The 18,921-nt window shown below is 30.1% G+C and overlaps 3 protein-coding genes across 3 annotated transcripts; 2 read left to right on the top strand and 1 right to left on the bottom strand.

Annotated features, from left to right (window-relative positions):
* Positions 1-5,394: 5,394 nt before the first annotated feature.
* Positions 5,395-9,449, bottom strand: Phum_PHUM530190 (uncharacterized protein; the record flags this gene model as incomplete). The annotated part of the gene is made up of 13 exons (XM_002431427.1): positions 5,395-5,571; positions 5,657-5,767; positions 5,855-6,415; positions 6,481-6,659; positions 6,734-6,890; positions 7,262-7,548; positions 7,634-7,895; positions 8,005-8,142; positions 8,228-8,404; positions 8,490-8,664; positions 8,817-8,965; positions 9,043-9,258; positions 9,372-9,449. The coding sequence occupies 13 exons, from the start codon at positions 9,447-9,449 to the stop codon at positions 5,395-5,397; spliced, it is 2,667 nt and encodes an 888-aa protein (XP_002431472.1).
* Positions 9,450-10,142: 693 nt separating this feature from the next.
* On the top strand, positions 10,143-10,826 carry Phum_PHUM530200 (uncharacterized protein; the record flags this gene model as incomplete). The annotated part of the gene is made up of 2 exons (XM_002431428.1): positions 10,143-10,323; positions 10,627-10,826. 2 exons carry the CDS (start codon positions 10,143-10,145, stop codon positions 10,824-10,826), a joined length of 381 nt encoding a protein of 126 aa, XP_002431473.1.
* A 1,769-nt stretch (positions 10,827-12,595) lies between these two features.
* Phum_PHUM530210 (RUN and FYVE domain-containing protein, putative) lies at positions 12,596-18,637 on the top strand (the record flags this gene model as incomplete). The annotated part of the gene is made up of 13 exons (XM_002431429.1): positions 12,596-12,776; positions 13,087-13,268; positions 13,384-13,701; positions 13,803-13,963; positions 14,041-14,227; positions 14,321-14,485; positions 14,599-14,739; positions 14,955-15,402; positions 15,699-15,816; positions 16,365-16,572; positions 16,802-16,912; positions 17,410-17,673; positions 18,494-18,637. The coding sequence occupies 13 exons, from the start codon at positions 12,596-12,598 to the stop codon at positions 18,635-18,637; spliced, it is 2,628 nt and encodes an 875-aa protein (XP_002431474.1).
* Between the last annotated feature and the right edge of the window lie 284 nt (positions 18,638-18,921).

Below are 18,921 nucleotides of genomic sequence, written 5' to 3' on the forward strand. Positions count from 1 at the left end.
CTCAAAAATTACTGATTTTTTTTCTAATTTTAAAGGCGCGTTTTTAATTTTTTAAAATATTATTATTATTAAGTATTTTAAAGTAAGTTAACGGTCGATAATTCGATACGAGATCGATTTCGACCTTTGACCCGTTAGATATTTAATTAAGGTAATTATTATTATTATTCCGTTTAAATTTCTTTTTTTGAATGTTTCCGCCATTTTTTTTTTTTTTAAACCGAAATATAAACCGATAATAAACCGAAATCGGAATTTAAAAAAAAAAATGATTAAAAATTTTTTTTATTACTCTATGATAAAATTTAAAATCGTCTTGTTGAAACCGAGAAAAAAAAATGGCGGCTCGATTTCAATTTTTATTTTTTTTATTTCATAGAGTAGATAAACGTATTTTTATATCTCCCGCGATAAAATCTCTGTTTCGCCGACATTTTTTTTTTTAAATTGAAATTTTTATAATTATTATTATTATTATGTGTTAATTAATTTTCTCATCTTCTTATTAAAAATTACAATTAATAAAATTTTACTTATTAATAATGTATTTTAATCGAGTGATTTTTTTTTTCTCTTCGAATTATTAATTTAATTATTAAAAAATATTTTTTCCCTTTTAAATTTATCATTATCATTATTATTATTATTATTATTATTATATTATTATTATTATTATTATTATTATTATTATTATTATTATTAAAATTATTATTATTAATATCATCTTGTTAAAATAATTTAATAAAAAAAAAATACGTAAGAAAAAAAAAAAAACAAAAACAAAAAACAAAACAAAATGCGAAAGCATACGTAGATACGTTTGAAAAGGGGGTTGATAAAGAAAGAAAATTCTCATTGGTTGAAAAAAAAGCGGCCATTATTAAATGTGGGTGGAGCTTTTTTATTTTCTTTTCTCAACCCTCAATTCTCATTGGTTGGAATAAAGGGGCCATTATTAAATGTGGGTAGAGCTTTTTTATTTTCTTTTCTCAACCCATGCCCTTCAATTGATTTTTTCTTCTCCCTTTTTTTTTTTTTCTTTTTTGGTTACGTTAAAAATTAATTTTTTTTATTTTTATTTTAATTATTAAAAATAAATTATTTAAATCATAAATTAATAAATAATCAATCAATCAATCAATCATTCCTTTTTAATTAAACACGTAATGTTTTCTTTTTTTTTTTTTTAAATAGAAAAAAAAAATTTCATTTGATTTTCATTATGTATTTTTTTTCACCTTTTATTCACCTTCGATAAATTTATTATTATTATTATCATTATTTATTATTAATACTAATACTATTATTATTATTATCATGGGTTCCTAAAATTCATTAATGAATTATTTTTACGTTAGTTTTTTTTTTACTTATAAAAAAGAATTTTTTTCTTAATTTAATTGAAAAAATAATTTAAAATTAGGAAAATGGTCTTTAAATAATTAGCAGACGATAATTATTTATGTAATTAATTAATAAATTAATTACCTTTCAATCGTTTCAAAGAAGTAATAATAATAATAATAATAGTATTGGTAATAATAATAATTCTTGCGCTGGTCGTACGTTTTGGTATTATTACCACAGCTGGAAACGACGACGACGACGAGGGTAGTAATATTAAAATGATAATAATAATAATAACAATGATAACATGATTGATTGATTGATAATAATAATAATTATTTACATAAACAAAACGATATGTAAATAATTAGGATTCTTATTAAAAAAAATAAATAAATAAATAATAAATGATAAAAATACCTTATACGTTATTGTAAATTCATATCCGTCCATATTTTCAAACGAATCCGATTAAATAATAAATGGAAAAACAAATAATAATAATAATAATAATAATTTTCATTATGATTCGAACGCGAGTACTTCCTTCCCTTACTCCCCCCCCCCCCTGGAAAAAAATAAAACAGAAAAAAATAAAATTTCACTTTTTTTTAAAAAATATGTTAACGTGTGTGTACGTATGCGTGTGTGTGTGTGTGTGTATGCGTGTGTCTGTGTGTGTGTGTGTGTGTCCGTCTGTCTATACGCAAACTGATATTATTTTCAAAAAAAAAAAAAAAACGTCGAAAAACTCTTCGGACAAAAACAAAAAGAAAAGGAAAAAAAAAAAAAGTTTTCCCAAATCGGGTTTACAATATGTTAAATAAGGGTGTCAAATTTTTTTTTTTTCTTCATCTTCATTTTCAAATGGTTATGTGGTGTCAGTTAAAAAAAAAAAAAAATACGTTCGGATATTTTCGTTTGACAGGGGTTGAATTTTTTCACCACCACCACCATCATCATCATCATCATTAGTTATCCAATTTGGTTTCAAAAGTTAAATATTAAATTTCCCTTTTCAATGACGTCAAACGATTCATTTTGAATTTTGTAGGGTAGAAACAAAAAAAAAATGCACGAACTGAATGGGCCGTACTAACTACCCCCTCCCTCCCTCCCTACTATTGTTTTACTTTTGGTCACATAAACGAACGCACGCACGCACTCCCACACACACGCACAAACGTGTAATTTTTCGTATTATTCGAGATTAACCAGTCGAACGATTTTTAAGAAAATGATTTCGTGTATTTAACTGACAACTATTAATATAATTATTATTATTATTATTTGTCAGAGGCGTTACGTAATCGTCGGTCGGTCGTCGGTCGGGGGCGGGGGGTGAGTGGGGTATATGTGGAATTTTCTTTTTAAAAGAAAAGTTTAGTTTTTCATTTTTGAGGAGATTTAAATGGATTTAAGTATAAAATTATTAAGTTAGCTGTGATGATGACGTCATTAATAAAAAAAAAAAAAAGGAGACGAAACGTAAAACGAGAAAATAGAGAAGGATGGATGGATGCGGAGAATGGATTATTAACAGTTGAAAAAGCAAAGGGTAAAAACTTCCCTTTTTAAAAAAAAAAAAAAAGGAAAATAAAAACCACCACGTCCGTCCGTTTGTTTTAAGGTACAAAAAAAAAACCAAGTCAGGTGTGGAGCGAAAACTTTTACCAAAAAAAAAAATATGAGAGAAATTTGAAACTTTTTATTAATTTTCAAAAGAATTTCATAGAGAAAGGAAATCGAATTTCCGGTTTAAAAAAAAAAAAAAAAAACGGATTTAAAAATGACCAGAAACTCTCCTTAAATTTCAAATTTTTGTTTTTGTTTTTCTCTCTCTACTATCAAAAAAGGGCACCTGCGATAACAGAAAAAAATTTTTTTTTTGGGGGGGGGAGGATGTGTAAAGAATGGGTTGTTTTTGGGAGCACACGTCAAAAAAAGAACGTCCCGAAGAGAGAGAGAGAGAGAGAGAGGAAGGACCGAAGTCAAAAAGTGATTAAAGGGAGGATAAAAAAACAAAAGAAAGAAGAAACTTTTTAAAAAAAATTCATCCCTTAAAAAAAATAATAATAATAATAAAAAAAAGGTTTGCGTCACGTGTCTTCATTCGTGTGCCTGCCATCTTTTAGAAATTATCTACCAGTTATCTGTTATTTGAATTTACCGATTATTATATTTAATACTTTTTGTTGGTCTTTATTTGACCGTCGATAACCAGAGAAGAAGCAGAGAGAAAGAGAATCAGAGGGAGACAATAAAAATGAAAGAGAGAGAGAGAGAATGCGAGAAAGTCACACGGACAGAGAGAAAGAGAGAGAGAGACGCAGAGGGAGAGAAAAAGAATGAAAGAGAGAAAGAGAACGCGAGAAAGATACAGACAGAGAAAGAGTGAGAAAAAAAAAATGAAAGAAAAAAAAACCGAGAAAGAAAGAGAGAGAGAGAGAATGAGAAAGAATGCGAGGAAGACACACTGAGAGAGACAGAGAGAGAGAGAGAGAAAAAGAATGAAAGAAAAGAAAATGCGAGAAAGATACTGACAAAGAAAGAGAGTGAGAGAAAAAAATGAAAGAGAGAAAGAGAGAGAATGCGACAAAGGAACTGACAGAGAGAGAAAGAGAGAAAACGACAAAGAAACTGACAGAGAGAGAAAGAGAGTAAGAAAAAGAGAGAAAACCAGGAAGAGAAAGTTACAGAGAGAGAGAGAGAGAAAGAGCAAAAGGAGAACCTGTAAACTCGAACCCCCCTAAAATCGGGGAGCAAATAATTAAAATATTTAGGAGACCCCCACGCACACACATCAATTATTAACCAACTCGACGTACAAAATCTTCCTACATCCGGTACGTTCGATATATCGATCGATATTATTGATTATAATCAATGGTTTAATAAATTAAAAAAAAAAAAAAACCAAATCTCAAACCCCAATAGGAAAAAATAATTAAAAATTATCAAAAAAAAAAAAAAAATCCAAAGCCACCCCTTCCTCCTCCCAAAAAAAAGTAAATCTCAAGTGTAAAAAATAATTTAACCCAATAAAAAAATTAAATTTCTTATCATCTGTTATCAGATATTCAAATGTTAATAAAAAAAATGGTCACGTGACGTAATAAATATTTTTTATTTTGTTGCTGCTTTGATTGCGTGTGTGTGTGTGTGTGTGGACATAAAAATTAGAGAAACCAATTGGAAAAATTTTAATCGTAAAAGAAAACACAGGTGAGAGAAAAATAAGAGAGAGAGAAAAGGAGAGAGGGGGAAAGGAGAGAAGGGAGAGAAGGGAGAGAAGAAAACAATGATTTTTTTTTTTGCGTGTGCGTAAGGGATGAGAGGGTTGGTTGGTTGATTGTCTGATTGGTTGACTGGTTGGTCGGTTTATAAATTAATTTGCGGACTCTTTAAAATTTTTCTTTCATCTCTCTCTCTCTCTTTTTCTCTCTTTCTCTCTTTTGTACTGTTTGAAAAAGAAAAAAAAATCATTTTTGATTTTCGTGTATCGATTAAGAATATTTTTTTTTTTGTACAAAGGGTGGAAAATTTTAAATCCTTTTGTCGTTTCCTCCCCTCTCTCTCTCTCTTTCTCTCTCTCACCTTTCTCTTTAACATTTTTCCCTTTTCCTTTTTCTTTCTCTCTCTTCTTCCTTTTACTAAATTTGAACTTTCATTATCATCATCATCATTTGCTTTTTGTTGCCGAATTTCCAAAATTAATTTCTACAAAAAAAAAAAAAAAAAAAAAAAAAAATTATTATTATGGCTTCTTTTTTTTTTTTTAATTAAAAAACATCTTCGTATTTAAATAAATATTTTCTTTCCTTTTTCATTTGGAAAATTGTAAACTTTTGACCTCCTTTTTTTCCTCCCCTTTGGAAGGGGGAGAGTGTATCACAAAGGGGCGCGAAGTGGGGGACCAAGATTTTCCAAATCTCGTTTATTAAAAATTTTTTTTTTAGAAATCGACTCTTTTTATTTATCATCGTTAATAATAATAATAATTAAATACGTTAAAAGTAAATAAATAAATAATGACGTGTCACGTGATTAAAATTCTTTAATTGCTATTCTCGGTGTAAAATGAGAATGAAATACGTTAAAACCGCCACCGACGTGTCTTCCGGTTTTGTTACGTTTTCCAATTATCGGTTCCAAAACGGGTAAATAACTTTTTTCCTTTTCCAAATCTTTTTCTTTCATTTTGACTTTTTGTTCTCGTACTTTCTACATCGAAAAACACAAACAAAAACAAAAATTTTTTTTCACGCGGAAAAATATTGATTATTTACTCTATGAAAATTTTCCTTACCAGTTTATAATATTTTTTTTTCAAATCGTAAATTTCTTGATCCGCTTTTGTTTTGGCCAATTTATAACTCGATATTTGATTTTCAAACATTGTCAATTCGGCAACGAGACACTTGAAACAAAAAAAAAATTTTACGCTATAAAAGTTCTTATTTACTACAAACAAAAAAAAAAAATTGTATTTTGTTTGTTTTCTCACTTTCATTTTAACATTTCTCCTTTTTAATGCCGTTTGACATTTTGTTAATTTTCCAAACGTTTCCGGACCTGGTTGTCGTGTCACCATTGCTTTCAAATTTTCAAACAATATTTCTTTTTCTCTTAAAAGATTTTTCTTTTTGATCGCATCTTCGTTTGCCGTCAGTAATCTCTTCTGTAATATTTTTATCTTTTGTATGAGTTCGAACGTTGTCGGATCCGAACCTTCCAATTTTCTCCACCTGTGTACGTTTAACGGATTTTGTAATTCTTCTTCCAAAGCTCGACATTTTAATTTTTCATTTGTGAAATCTCTTTCCAAATGAAACAATTCTTGTCTTAAATCCACCGTGTTGTTTATCGTTCTCGACAACATGGCTTTTTCCTGTCTTAATTTTTTAACCTCCAATTTTAACAATCTTATATCTTCGACTCTTTGACCGTATTGAGCTTCGCCTTTTTGCAATACCGATTGCATTATTTTAACCCTTTCGTCGATGAGTGAATGTTCGTCGTTTGATCGAACCAATTGCGTACCTAATATGTCTCTTTCGTTCGATACCTAAAATCGAAATTAATCATCATCATCATCCTCATCCTCATCATCTTCTTCTTCTTCCACTTTACCTGTTTTAATTCTTTTTTTAATTTAGCCCTTTCTTTATCCGAATCTTGTATTATTTTTTGTAGTCTGCTTTCTTCTTGACTCAGTAGCGTAACTTCTTCTTTTTTCTTTTTCAATTCGTAAATTGATTTTTGTAATTCGCTTTTAACTTCTTCTTTTTCTTTAATCACTCGTTTTATTGCTATAAATTAAATACGATTCGTTGTTTTAATAACTGAAACTAATATTTTTGTAAATTTTTATCGACAAACTTACTAAATTCATCTTTCATCAAGAGATTTTCTTTCGTTTGTATGTCTTCTTTCATTTGTTGTACTTGATATGCTTTTATTTTATATTTGTGTTTCATTTCGTTAACTTCATCCGTTGCTTCTGCTAAAAATTTTGATAATTGATTCCTTTCCGATCTCACCTGTACAAGAAATAATTTGCAAGTTTTAGTAATCGTTAAGAGAAAAATCAAAAAAAAAAAAAAAAAAATTTTTATATAAGCTTGATTGCAAATGTGTTGTCGGAAGAGTCGTATCAAAGTGGTTGCACTCGGAACAACAAACACAACTTTCCACTACAATCAACAAACACATCCCAATCAACATTGTTGCCATCTTAAAATCTAAATTACGCAATCGGGAAAAATTATGAAAAAACGCGCAAAAGAGAGAAAAATTTAATTTCTTCCCTCCACGTTTGCCTTAACATAAAAATTTTCGGGATATTATTTTTAAGGATTACATCGAGAGTCCCGATTTTCGGGGAATCCGGGAAACGAAACAACCGACTTACCTGATCGTACATGGTCATTTGCAATTTAATTTTAGCTTCGGAATTAGTTATTCTTTTTTTACAATCGAACAATTCCAATTCTTTTAATTTTTTTTCTTCCATGTAATTTTGCATTTGAGTATTTAAATTAACCGTTTCCGACACGAGTCTATCTTTTTCATTTTGCAACGAATTTATTTCTCCTCTTTGTTTCGAAATCGTTTCGTCATTTTCATCAATGACTTCTTTTAATTTTTTCATCGAAACATCTTTAAACGATAATAATTTTTGTTGTTCTTGAGCGTGAACTGAAAGAAAAAAAAGAAATTTCCATCTTTATTTTTTTTTCGTTATTCTTCTTCCACGTTTAAAAAAATATGAAAATAACAATACCAGCGGATTTATGTATTGATTTAACCATGAATTCTTTTTCTCTTTTCATCGTTTCAACGGTTTTTTTATCGACGTGTGATGCAATACGAAGTTCTGTTAATTCTTTTTCGAGATTATTCAATTTCGTTTGTAAATCTTTTTTTTTAACTTCGAATGTGGCTCTTTCATTTTTCAATATTCCAACTTTTGTTTCGAGTGATGATTTTGCTCCGGTTAATTTTTTATTTTCCGATATTAATTTTATATTTTCGTCATCTCTCATCTGAACACACGAGCGTGTACAAAAAATGAAATTATTTAATTTTTATTCTGCTTTTTCGATAATATTTTCACGTTAAGTGATTGATTGATTATTAAAAATCTCGCATAACCTTTAATTCTAAACTTTTCGTATTTAAATCCTGTTGTATTTTGTCATTGTGAGCGGCCATGTGATCAAATTCCATTTTTTGTAATTTGAATGCATTTTGAAGTTCTACAAATTCTTTCGTTTGCTTGTCCATGATTACCTAAAAAAAAAATTTAAACTTTTTATTTTTATTTTCTCTATGACATTTTAATGATAATAATAATAATAATAATAATTATATTAACTTTATTTTCTCTTAACATTGATTCTAATTTAACTTGATTTCTAGTGCATTGCGTCGTTTGACTCGTTTGATTTATCAATTCTTGATCTCTAAGGGATAATTCGTTTTTTAAATCTTTCAATTCTTCTTCTAATTTTTCCTTGAAACGTTTTTCTTTAGCCAATTCGGTTTTTTGACCCTTGAAAACAAAATTTATTTATTTTTTTTTTTGATTTTCCCCTAGGGGAACAATAAGAAAAGAGAGAGAAAATTTTTTTTCAAACTTCAAATTCCGCTGTTAATTCCATTAATTTTGCTTCCATTGCTTCGGATTTTTTTTCCAAATCTTCTTGGTATCTGACACTTTGTGCATATCTATCTTTTGCTAAATTTATTTCGTTTAATAATCTATCTCTTTCTCTGGCCAAAGCTTCTTTGTTTTTATTTATAGAACCGGTTCTGAAAAAATTCAATTTTTTCTTATTTATTTTTCTTATTTTTTTTTCTTGCTTTTTTTTTTCGTTAATTTTTTAAAAAAAAGGGATGAGTATGAAAAAAAAAATTGAAAACGTTTTAATGTACTTAATTTAATTTTTATTTCATTGCCTTACTCTTGATCTTGATCTGATCCCATTTTTCTCAAAGTTTCTATTTCTTGTGTCAGCCTAGATATTTGTAATCTTAAACTATCTATGCCATCTTGCATTTGTTGTTCTCTTGTGTGAGCTGCATCGACCAATCGCCACGTTGATGTTAATTCCTATTTTTAAAAAAATTAAAAACAAATTATTAATAATAATGATTATTAATGAATAATCGAATCGAATTTTAATTTACCTTTTGTAATTTATCAATCGTTTCGCGATTGTTATATATCGCTTTAACGGCTAAAGTGTATTTATTTGTAATTACGTCGATGTTTGCTTTTATCTGTCTATTTTTATCAAACAATTCTACTTCTCTTACGTGTGATTCTTTTAATGAATCCATCAAACGTTGAAATTCGTTAAGAAAATGACAAACTTTATCATTTTGTTCCAATTCCGTTATGACCTGCAATCACTAAACAGTTATAATAATAATATAAGAGTAAGGATTTAATAATTCTCGAAGACAAAAAAAAAATCTTTTTTTTTTATTTTTACCTTTGCAAAATCTTCTTCGACCTGTCTGAAATTTACGCTGGGATCGTATTCTTCTCCACCTTTATACAGATCCTGAAAATTATATTTAACATTACACATTAAACTCAGACATTTTTTTTTTTTTTTTTTGTTGGGCTCGCCATTATTAGGAAAAAGATTACAAAAAGAAAAAACTTACATCGATTCCCCATTGTTCTGATTCTTCGCTTGGATTCATTATTAATAATAATGAAAAAATTAATTTTTAAATAAAAACTCTGTTACTCTTACAAAAATCCCTTGGAAAATTCTTCCCCTACATAAGACTATTTATATCGTTGCTGATGACAACAGAAATAACCGTTAAAACCATTATTATTATTACGTATGCGCGTGAATTAATTTTAAAAACGATTTGAAAATAAACTAATTATCACGATCGCGATGTTTTAATTTTATTTTTATTAAGAGAAAATAAAAAAATAAACATTTCAAATAGTTTAATTCAAAATTGATTCCGTTCTTTTCCTTTTTTTTTTTTTAACGGACTTTTTAAAAAAGCGCGTTACTGTGAATTGAGCGTCTTACAATCAAATAATTTTGTTTCATTAAAACTTTTATCGAGCGATAATTGATTATTGTAAAAAAAAAAAAATTATTATTATAATTAAAAATGAAAATATTATTGTTTTAAATGTAAATAATTAATTTCGTAATTAAATAGAGTAAATAAAAATAAAAAAAAAACAAGAGGATGCGGATGCTCAACGTTACGCTTAGTTTTATCAAAAGCACACCAAATACAAAACAAAAATGGCCGCCAATGTAGAGGCTTCTCTAAGTGCATCAGTTGATAAAAGTGATGATAGTTTACAAAATAAAAACGAAACGGACGCGAATTTATCAAACACTCCTCAATCACCGGAATTGGAAAAATCATGGCCGCATTTAATGGTTTCCAGGCCTTACAAAACGGCAAGAAAACTTCCCGAAGGTAAGTTTTCATTAATGAATTTTGGTTATTTTTTCTCGAATCTTGCATTTATTTACACTTATATGAAACCGTTAGGCCATTAAAAATGAATTTTTTTTTTTTTTTTGCATTTTCATTCAACGAATAATCCCAATCCCATTGTAAATTACATTAATTTATATATTAAATTTAACAAAAATTAGGATTTATTTAATGTAAATAAATAACTGTCATTTAAAATTGAAAACAAAATGACAAGAGTAATTTTTTCATTCGATTCTTCTCTGTTTAATTCATTATCATTGTAAATGTTTATAAAAGCAGTAATGGATAGATTAAATATTTTCAATTGTGTAATTCTTAACTGTTCCAACATTAACTTGTTGTTTATCAACAAAAATAAAGTAAACACTGGTAAAATCCATCCCAACATGGCCTTATCGATATTGTCACTTTTAATACAATGCAAGTTCGATTTGTCATTTTTAGTTTGGTTTGACAATATTATTCATCGAGTACAGTAGTAGTTTGTGTAAAATTTGATTTTTTTGTAGTTAATTTTGTAGTCATAAATAATTTTAATGTAGTTTTAAATGAATTTTTTTGTAAAATTGAATATCGGTGCATGAATTTATAACATTTAAACTTTATTCGAGACTTGAAATCTTTTTTTTCTTTTCTTTATCAATTGTATTTGTTGTCCTTGTTTTAATTTGCATGTGTTGCATAATTTAATAAATCAAAACAGAATTTTTATTTTAAATTTATTGTCCATTTGACAATAATTAATAAAAAATTTCGATTAAATATTTTTGTGAATTAATCGAATTGTCGACCATTACTTTTTTAATTCATTCGCAAATATTTTTGCTTTTTTTTTTTTTTTATAAAAAATAAATAAATAAATAATTTTCAGTGATGTTTTCTTTTTTGTACAAATTGTACAAATAAAAAGGTAATTATAAATTATTAATTATTATTATTATTAAAAACATGTCCCTTGTTTACTTTTCTTTTTTTTTTTTTTTTTCTATTGATAAAGTGGTAAAATTTCAAAAAATTTCCGTTATTTGTTTAAAAAAAAAAACCGAATCGCAGAGACCTCTACATTTCAAATCATAAACTATTTGGTGGTTGAAATCCTAATCGATATTTTCGTTTTTCTCTCCCTCTCTCTTTCCTGTGGATTCGAGTTAAGGGTTGGATTTGTTTACGTAAAAAAAAAAAAAAAAAAAAAAAAAAATTTGTTCGTTTTTATTTAAATAATTTAAATCGTTTTAACGTATCGTTTTTTTTTTTTTTTTTTTTTTAAATTGTTATTTTTTTTTTTTAAATTAACGTAAGGGATAAATTAAATCATCAATCGATCGGGAAATGGTTACGGATTTGCCGTATTATCGATTCGGTAATGTTTTGTTGTGTCGTTTTAAGGGTTGAATCGCCGCCATGACGGGGATGTTCCATGTTATTTTATTGTTTTTATCCGAATTTTTTTTTTTAAAGTTTAATTAATTACCGTCTGTTTTTTTTTTTTTTTTAAATTCATAATTAAATTATTATTATTATTATTTAATGTTAGCTATCAAATGACGTAATTGTTATTATTATTATTATTATTATTATTTGAAGTGGCTCACTGTTGAATTTTAAAATTTATCACCGATTCGAACGTTTGTAGTTTTTTTTTTTTTTTTATGCGGTTGTTGTAGTGGTTGTTGTTGTTGTTATGTACCGCGACACTTAAATAATAATAATAATAGTAGAAAAAACATAAATTTCTTCTTCTCCCCTTCCCCCTCTTCCCCCCAATAAATCCTTTCTATACTTGACCTTTACGATTTTAAATCGTAGAAGGTCATCGTCCATCATACCCGCCGTGCAAGACGAACAACGAAAGGTTTCTTCACGTAAGAAAATCTTTTTTTCTTTTTTTTCCTGTAGTTTTTCATCTATTATCATTATTATTATTATTATTAGTGCTATTTTTGTAGATAGGCAATAAGAATCGACTTGTCTCCTCGTTGTGAGTCACTTTAATACTTCTTTCATTGACAATTTGCGTCATTTTTAGGGTCGTCGATTATATTTTTTTGTATCGTAGCAAAAAGGTATCCATCCATTCATCCATCCATCCATTTTTATTATTATTATTATTATTACTATTATTATTTATTTATCTGAAGAATGACATAATTTTTTCTGTGTAAATTTTTTTTTTTTTTTTTTTTTTTTTTTCTTAAAAATGAAAATTTTTGCAGACGGTTGAACTGTTTATAATTGGCAAGTTATTAGAATGTTGGATCAGCCGCAAGATATGGCTGGTGCTCAAGACACCATCTATCTCTGCAACTTCCGTGTTTCCGTTGACGGAGAATGGCTTTGTCTTAAGCAACTAGAAGACGTCGAGTTTGTAGATAATAATTATCAGCAGCCCATTTCTCCTCCTTCTCCAATCGAGCCTTTGGCTGTTCTCGGTAGGTTCCTTTCCCGAACACACAAACAAACAAACACAAACAGACATATTTTATATTATTATGAGATGGTCCGCGATGACTCATTTCATCCCACGGTTCCTGCCACGTTGTTGTTGTTGTTGTTGTTTATACTTTTTTTTTTCTTTTTTTTTTTTTTTTCTCTGTCTCTGTCTCTCTCTCTTTTTTTTTTTTGTTCGATACCGTTGTCGGGTAGATTGGAACATTTTCGTTATGTTGCGGTTTGTTAACAATTTTCCAACGAGAGTTTTTCTTTTCTTTTTTTTTTTTTTTTTTTTTTGAAACTTTCTAGCCGCCAAGGATCCAGTTTTGATCGAAAGGAGCAATTTAGTCAATATATCGAAATTAGTTGTTAAGGAACTTATAGAAACATCACAAAAATATGGTCGAATGCTCGATTCGGATCACATGCCTTTGCAACATTTTTTCATCGTTCTCGAACACGTGTTGAGACACGGTCTCAAACCTAAAAAGGTGCGTCAATAATTTTCTTTTTTGATTTTTTTTCTTTTCCCCCTCCTCCCCCCACCTGGTAGGTAAACAAAGGTTCGTTCGTTCGAGAATTTTATTACGATTTTTTTTTGTTCAGGGTTTGCTGGGTCCGAAAAAAGAATTATGGGACATTCTTCAATTGGTCGAAAAATTCACTCCCGAAGCACACGACATAACGACGAGCGTGAGGGATTTGCCCACCGTGAGCACTCACATGGGTCGAGCTAGAGCTTGGCTCCGTTTGGCTTTGATGCAAAAAAAATTAGCGGATTATTTGAAAGTTTTGATTGATAGGAAAGATGCCGTTTTGGCGGATTATTTCGAACCGGATGCTCTCATGATGAGCGACGAAGCGTTCATAATAATCGGCCTCCTCGTAGGACTCAACGTCATCGATTGCAACCTGTGCGTTAAGGTACGAAAAGAAAAATGATGACGTACGCACACATCGATCATTCGTTCGTTCTCTGATAATGGTTTCTTTTTTTTTTTTGGGGGGGGGTTTGGGACGATCAGGAAGAAGATCTCGATTGTCAGCAGGGAGTCATTGATTTTTCACTGTACCTTAGATCGAGTCATCATTATTATCAAACTTCGGATTCGATATTAGATCCTGATAACATGACGACGGTTTTAGATCAAAAAAATTACATAGAAGAATTAAACAGGCATTTGAAGTGAGTTGTCGTTTTCTTTTGCGTTTCCGGTTTAATAAAAACGTTGATTAAATTTATTATTATTATTATTATTAAAGCGCGACGGTTGCGAATTTGGAAGCCAAAGTCGAAAGTTTACAAACGACAAACGCGCTCATGAAAGAAGATTTGGATATATCGAGAAACAATATCGTTTTATTAACGGAAGAAAACAATCAGTTGAAAAAGCAAATATGCATAACGGAAAAATATATGGGAGGAAATACGTCATCATCGTCGTCGGAGGTTTGTTTGTCTTTTAAGGAACGAAAATATTCCGGGAGGAAATGACGTCACGATTTTCTCTCTCACTTTCTTTTTTTTTTTTTTGTTTTGTAGAAGACGGAAAATCGTGCGGGAGAAACGTCAGAAGATTCGAATAATAAAAAAACAGCGGAAGTTAAAAAAATTATAGAAACGGTCACGGAAACGGAACAATTAAAAAAACAATTGGAAGTTGAAAAGAAAAAAAGAGCGGAAGCGGAAAAAGAATTAAAATTACAAGTAAAAAAAAAAAAAGAAAAAAAGAAAAAAATACGAAAGAAAAATAAATAAATAAAATTGTTTAGAAAAGAGGGAGAGAGAAAGAAATTTTTTATTTATTTTTTTATTTTCAGGTCGGAATGAAAACGGAAATGGAATTTGCAATGAAACTCTTGGAAAAGGATATAAAGGAAAAAGAAAATACGATATCATCATTGACAAGTCAATTAGATGAAATTAAATTAATCAATTTGGAACTTTTTAAAAAGTTACAGGTCGGAAAATATTTAATTGTTTATAATTTTTCTCTTTTGTTTTGTTTTTCTCTCCAACCCTGGGAAATTTTCTTTTTTTTTTTTTTTCCCTCTCAGGGTAGTTGTTTGTTTGTTAGGGGGAGGGGAAGGGGTGAAACATTTGATTGTTGTCTAATCGTACTAAAGAATTTTCTTTTAAAAAAAAAAAAAAAAAAAAAAAAAAAAAAAAAAAACAGGAATGCGAAGAAGATTTGACGCAAAAGGGAGAATTAGTGAGTCGACTACAAAAGAAAACAACTCAAATCGGAAAAATACTCAACAACATGGAAAAATACAATCATTTGTTGAGAGACGTGCCGCCATCTCGATCTTCTATGAGTTTCGATTCTTCGGGTCTTCCGCCGCCGACGCTGCCGCCGTCGGCGTCGTCGGCGTCAGCATCGAGGCCTACGTCTTGGGGTTCGTCGAACTCTCAAACAAACGATAACATATTCGATAAGAAAAGTCCAAATTATTATAAGAAAGTTTACCCGCTCACGAACGTGGATTTGAGCAAATTGAAAAAATCACCCAAAATATCCGAAGACGTTGGAGATTCCGTCGGGGGTCCAACGCCGTCCAAACTCGAAAAAGTTTCCGACGATTCGGGGGGCGGAGGCGGTGGCGGCGGTGGTAGTGGTGGGGGTGGGACTCATTTGCAAAACACTTAAAAGAATTTTTTTTATTTTTATTTTCCTATCGCGTTTTCGCTCGCCGACGCTTACACCAAAACGACAAACACGCTTATTATTGTTTGTTTGTTTGTTTACTCTATGATTGTTTAATCATCTTTATTTTTTTGTTTTTCTAACTCCCTTTTAGAGAGGGGTGGAAACCAAGGCCAAGGGTGGAAATTGTTTTTGCTTATTTGCCTTTCTTGACGACAAAATGTTGACACGTTCGAAGAGAGAAAACAAAAAAGAAAAAGTTTTTTTTTAAAGGGAAAAATGTATTTTTACAGGATTGCGAGAGTTCTTTAAAGCAGAAGACGGAACTTATAACGAAATTAGAAGCCAAAAGCGTTTTAATAACGGAAACTTACCAAAAATTAGAAGAAAAGTAGGTTTGAGTTTTTCTTTTTTTTTTTCTTTATCTCTTTTCTTTCTTTGTCTCCTCCATTTTTTTTTTTTGATATGGATATAACTAATCCTAATATCTCCGATTAACGCTTAATCGCTTTATTCTCTATCTCTCTCTCTCTCTCTCTCTCTGACTTTTATGTTTTTCGGTGCTTCTAACTAACAAAAAGGGAGAAAAAAAAAAAATTATTATTATTATTAAATTAAAAGGAAATGATTCGAGACGGGAACTGAGGGGACGGGGGGTGGGATGAGGATTATTATTAATAATTTGAATGTAATAAATAAACGTAACAAGATGATGATGATGATATTAATAATACTAATAATAAAGAATGATAATATAAATAAAAATTTTTAATATAAAAATTTATTGTTAATAAAATAAATATTTAAAAAAAAAAAAATCCTTTGTGCATAATCCTTATTATCATTATCATTATTAACATTATTATTTATAATTTTATTATTTATTATTATTATTTATGTTATTTAATTGAATTTTTTATTTAAAATATTATTCGTTAGACTCGAAAAAGATCGTCTTATGGCGGAAGAATTAAAAGAAAAATTAAATCAACAATTGGCGGAAAAGAAAAATTTGGTCACGAACACGGAAGAAGATTTAAAAGTAGAAAGAGAATGGCGGACTTCGTTGCAAGATTCAATTGTTAAAGATAGAATATTGATTGAAGAATTAAAACAAGAATTATCCGGTTTTAAATCTTTGACGGGGGTAAATTTTATTTTATTTTGTCACTCTCTCTCTCTCTCTCACTCTCTCACTATCTCTCATTATCTCTCTCTCTTTATTCGCGTCCGCCATAATTGATTGATCGAATCGGTTTTTTTTTAAAATTAATCGACTCGTTATCGATTTTAAAATTTCCTTCATTAATGTTTCAAATTTGAAAACGTATCGTTGCCCGATATTATTATTATTATTATTATTTTATTTGGGTGAGGGGAGTCGTAGGGGTAAGGGGAAACGCTTAGGGGGAAAAAGGAAAAGAAGAGGAAAATTAAAAATCGATTTATTTATAATAATAAGAATGAGATTTAAATTTGCGCCTGTCGTCTGCTAGTAAAATTAAATTTTTTAAATTGGGAAATGGGGGGAGGGGAAAAAGTGACGATGAACAAGCTGAAAAAAGGGGGGCGGGGTCAAAGGAAATGTATGAACTATGATGTATAAGTTTTGCTTCTTCGCGAACGCGACTTTTACGATTCGATCAATCGATCGATCGATGGATCGATTTATTCCAAAGAAAAACAAAATGAAAATTTTCACTTTCCCCCCTCCTCCCCTCCACATGTTTTCCTTCCAAAAAGGTTTCATTGACGAAAAATTAATTACGCGAATTAGGGGGGGGGTTTAGCTAGGGGAGGCGGTTAGTTTTTGACCTTTGACATTAAACTTATTTGATTCGTACCCGTAATCGAATGCATCGATACGAAATATTCGAAATCATAATTACCATCATCATCATTATCATCACCACCATCACCGCCCCCGTCGTTGTCGTCCTCATCGTTATTATTATTATTATTCTTTTTTTTTTGCTTTTTCCAGAAATACGAAACGTTGAAAGACGACCATGAAAAATTATTAAAAAATCACGAAACGATAAAATCGGATTACGAGAGATTAAAAGAAGATTACGGACAACAGGAGCTCACACTGGAAGAATTGGGAGTACAATTAAGTGTATCAAGATTAAAAGTCGCGGATTTGGAAGAAGAAGTTAAAATTAAAATGGAAAGTCAATGGGCATCAGACAAAGAAGTTCAATCTTGTCGAAATTGTACAAAAGAATTTAATTTAACGAGGAGAAAGGTTTGTTGTTTTCCTTTTTTTTTTACAATGGGAAAAAGTTTCCGTTCGAAAGAAAGAAAGAGAGAGAGAGAGAGTGAGTGAGAGTGAGTGAGTGAGTGAATGAGTACAGAGCTTTGAGTCGATGGAATGAAGAAGAAATGAAAAAAGGGGGTGGTAAGAAACGGGAGAAGGTACAAGGAGGGAAACGAAAAAAAGTGAAAGAGGGAAGGAAGAATGGGGGAAGTGGGGAATGAGGGGTGGGGGAGGGAAAAAAGATTTTCTATTAACTTTACTCAAAAGTTTTCTTTATGTTTGACGGTTAACTATTCATAAGATTTGTGTGTATGTGTGCTCACCTGCCCCCCGCCCCGCCCTGCCCCTTCACCCGCCCTCATGTTTTGCCAAATGAATTTACTTAATGTTTTTCCCCGGAAAATTGAATGAGTGAGTGAGTGAGTGAAAGGAGTGGTAAACGTGGAAGAAGAAGAAGTCGAAGATTTAAAAAAAAATTTTTTGGTTTCTTTAAAAGTTTCTACATCTTTGTGTTTCTTCTTTTACCCGTTCCCTACTCCCCCACCCCCACCGCGTTTTCCGTTTTTCCCGTTTATATATATATATAAATTTTCATTTCGTCCGACGATACGAATTTCCCTTTCGGGCAAATCATTCAAGCGTTCGATTATATGTGGGCATATAATATCCGCCACCGCGAAAATGATTCTTTTACTTTTCTCTCAAGTCAAGAGGTTTTCCCGGAACCGGAAATGGAAAGAAAAGAAAAAGTTTTGATTTAAAAAAAAATTTTTTTTTTTTGTTTTTTTTTTTTTTTGTTTTTTTCCAGCACCACTGCAGAAATTGCGGAGAAATATTTTGTCATACCTGTTCTGATAATTTCACCATGTTGCCTTCGTCAGGAAAACCTGTTAGAGTTTGTAACGAATGTCACGTGTACCTGGTCTCGAGAAATTCCGTACCGTCGTCATGATGATGATGATGATGATTACGTAAATTTAAATGGAAACGTACTACTACTACTACTACTCACGTGTAAGTTTATTTCAAAAAACGACAAAGATTGTTGGGGAGGGAGGTTTGAATGGGAGGAAGGGGGGAATATCGTGATATATCGATCGATTATCGAACGATTTTTGCGAAAGACATCGATAAATTATTGTTTGATTCCTTTTCCACTCATTTACGTTTGGATTCGATTGAAAATTGAGAGAGATACAGAGAGAGGGTAAGAGAGAGGAGAGAGGGGAAGGGAGA

This window comes from Pediculus humanus, genomic scaffold, assembly GCF_000006295.1.
Source record: "Pediculus humanus corporis 1103172108287 genomic scaffold, whole genome shotgun sequence".
Taxonomy (NCBI): domain Eukaryota; kingdom Metazoa; phylum Arthropoda; class Insecta; order Psocodea; family Pediculidae; genus Pediculus; species Pediculus humanus.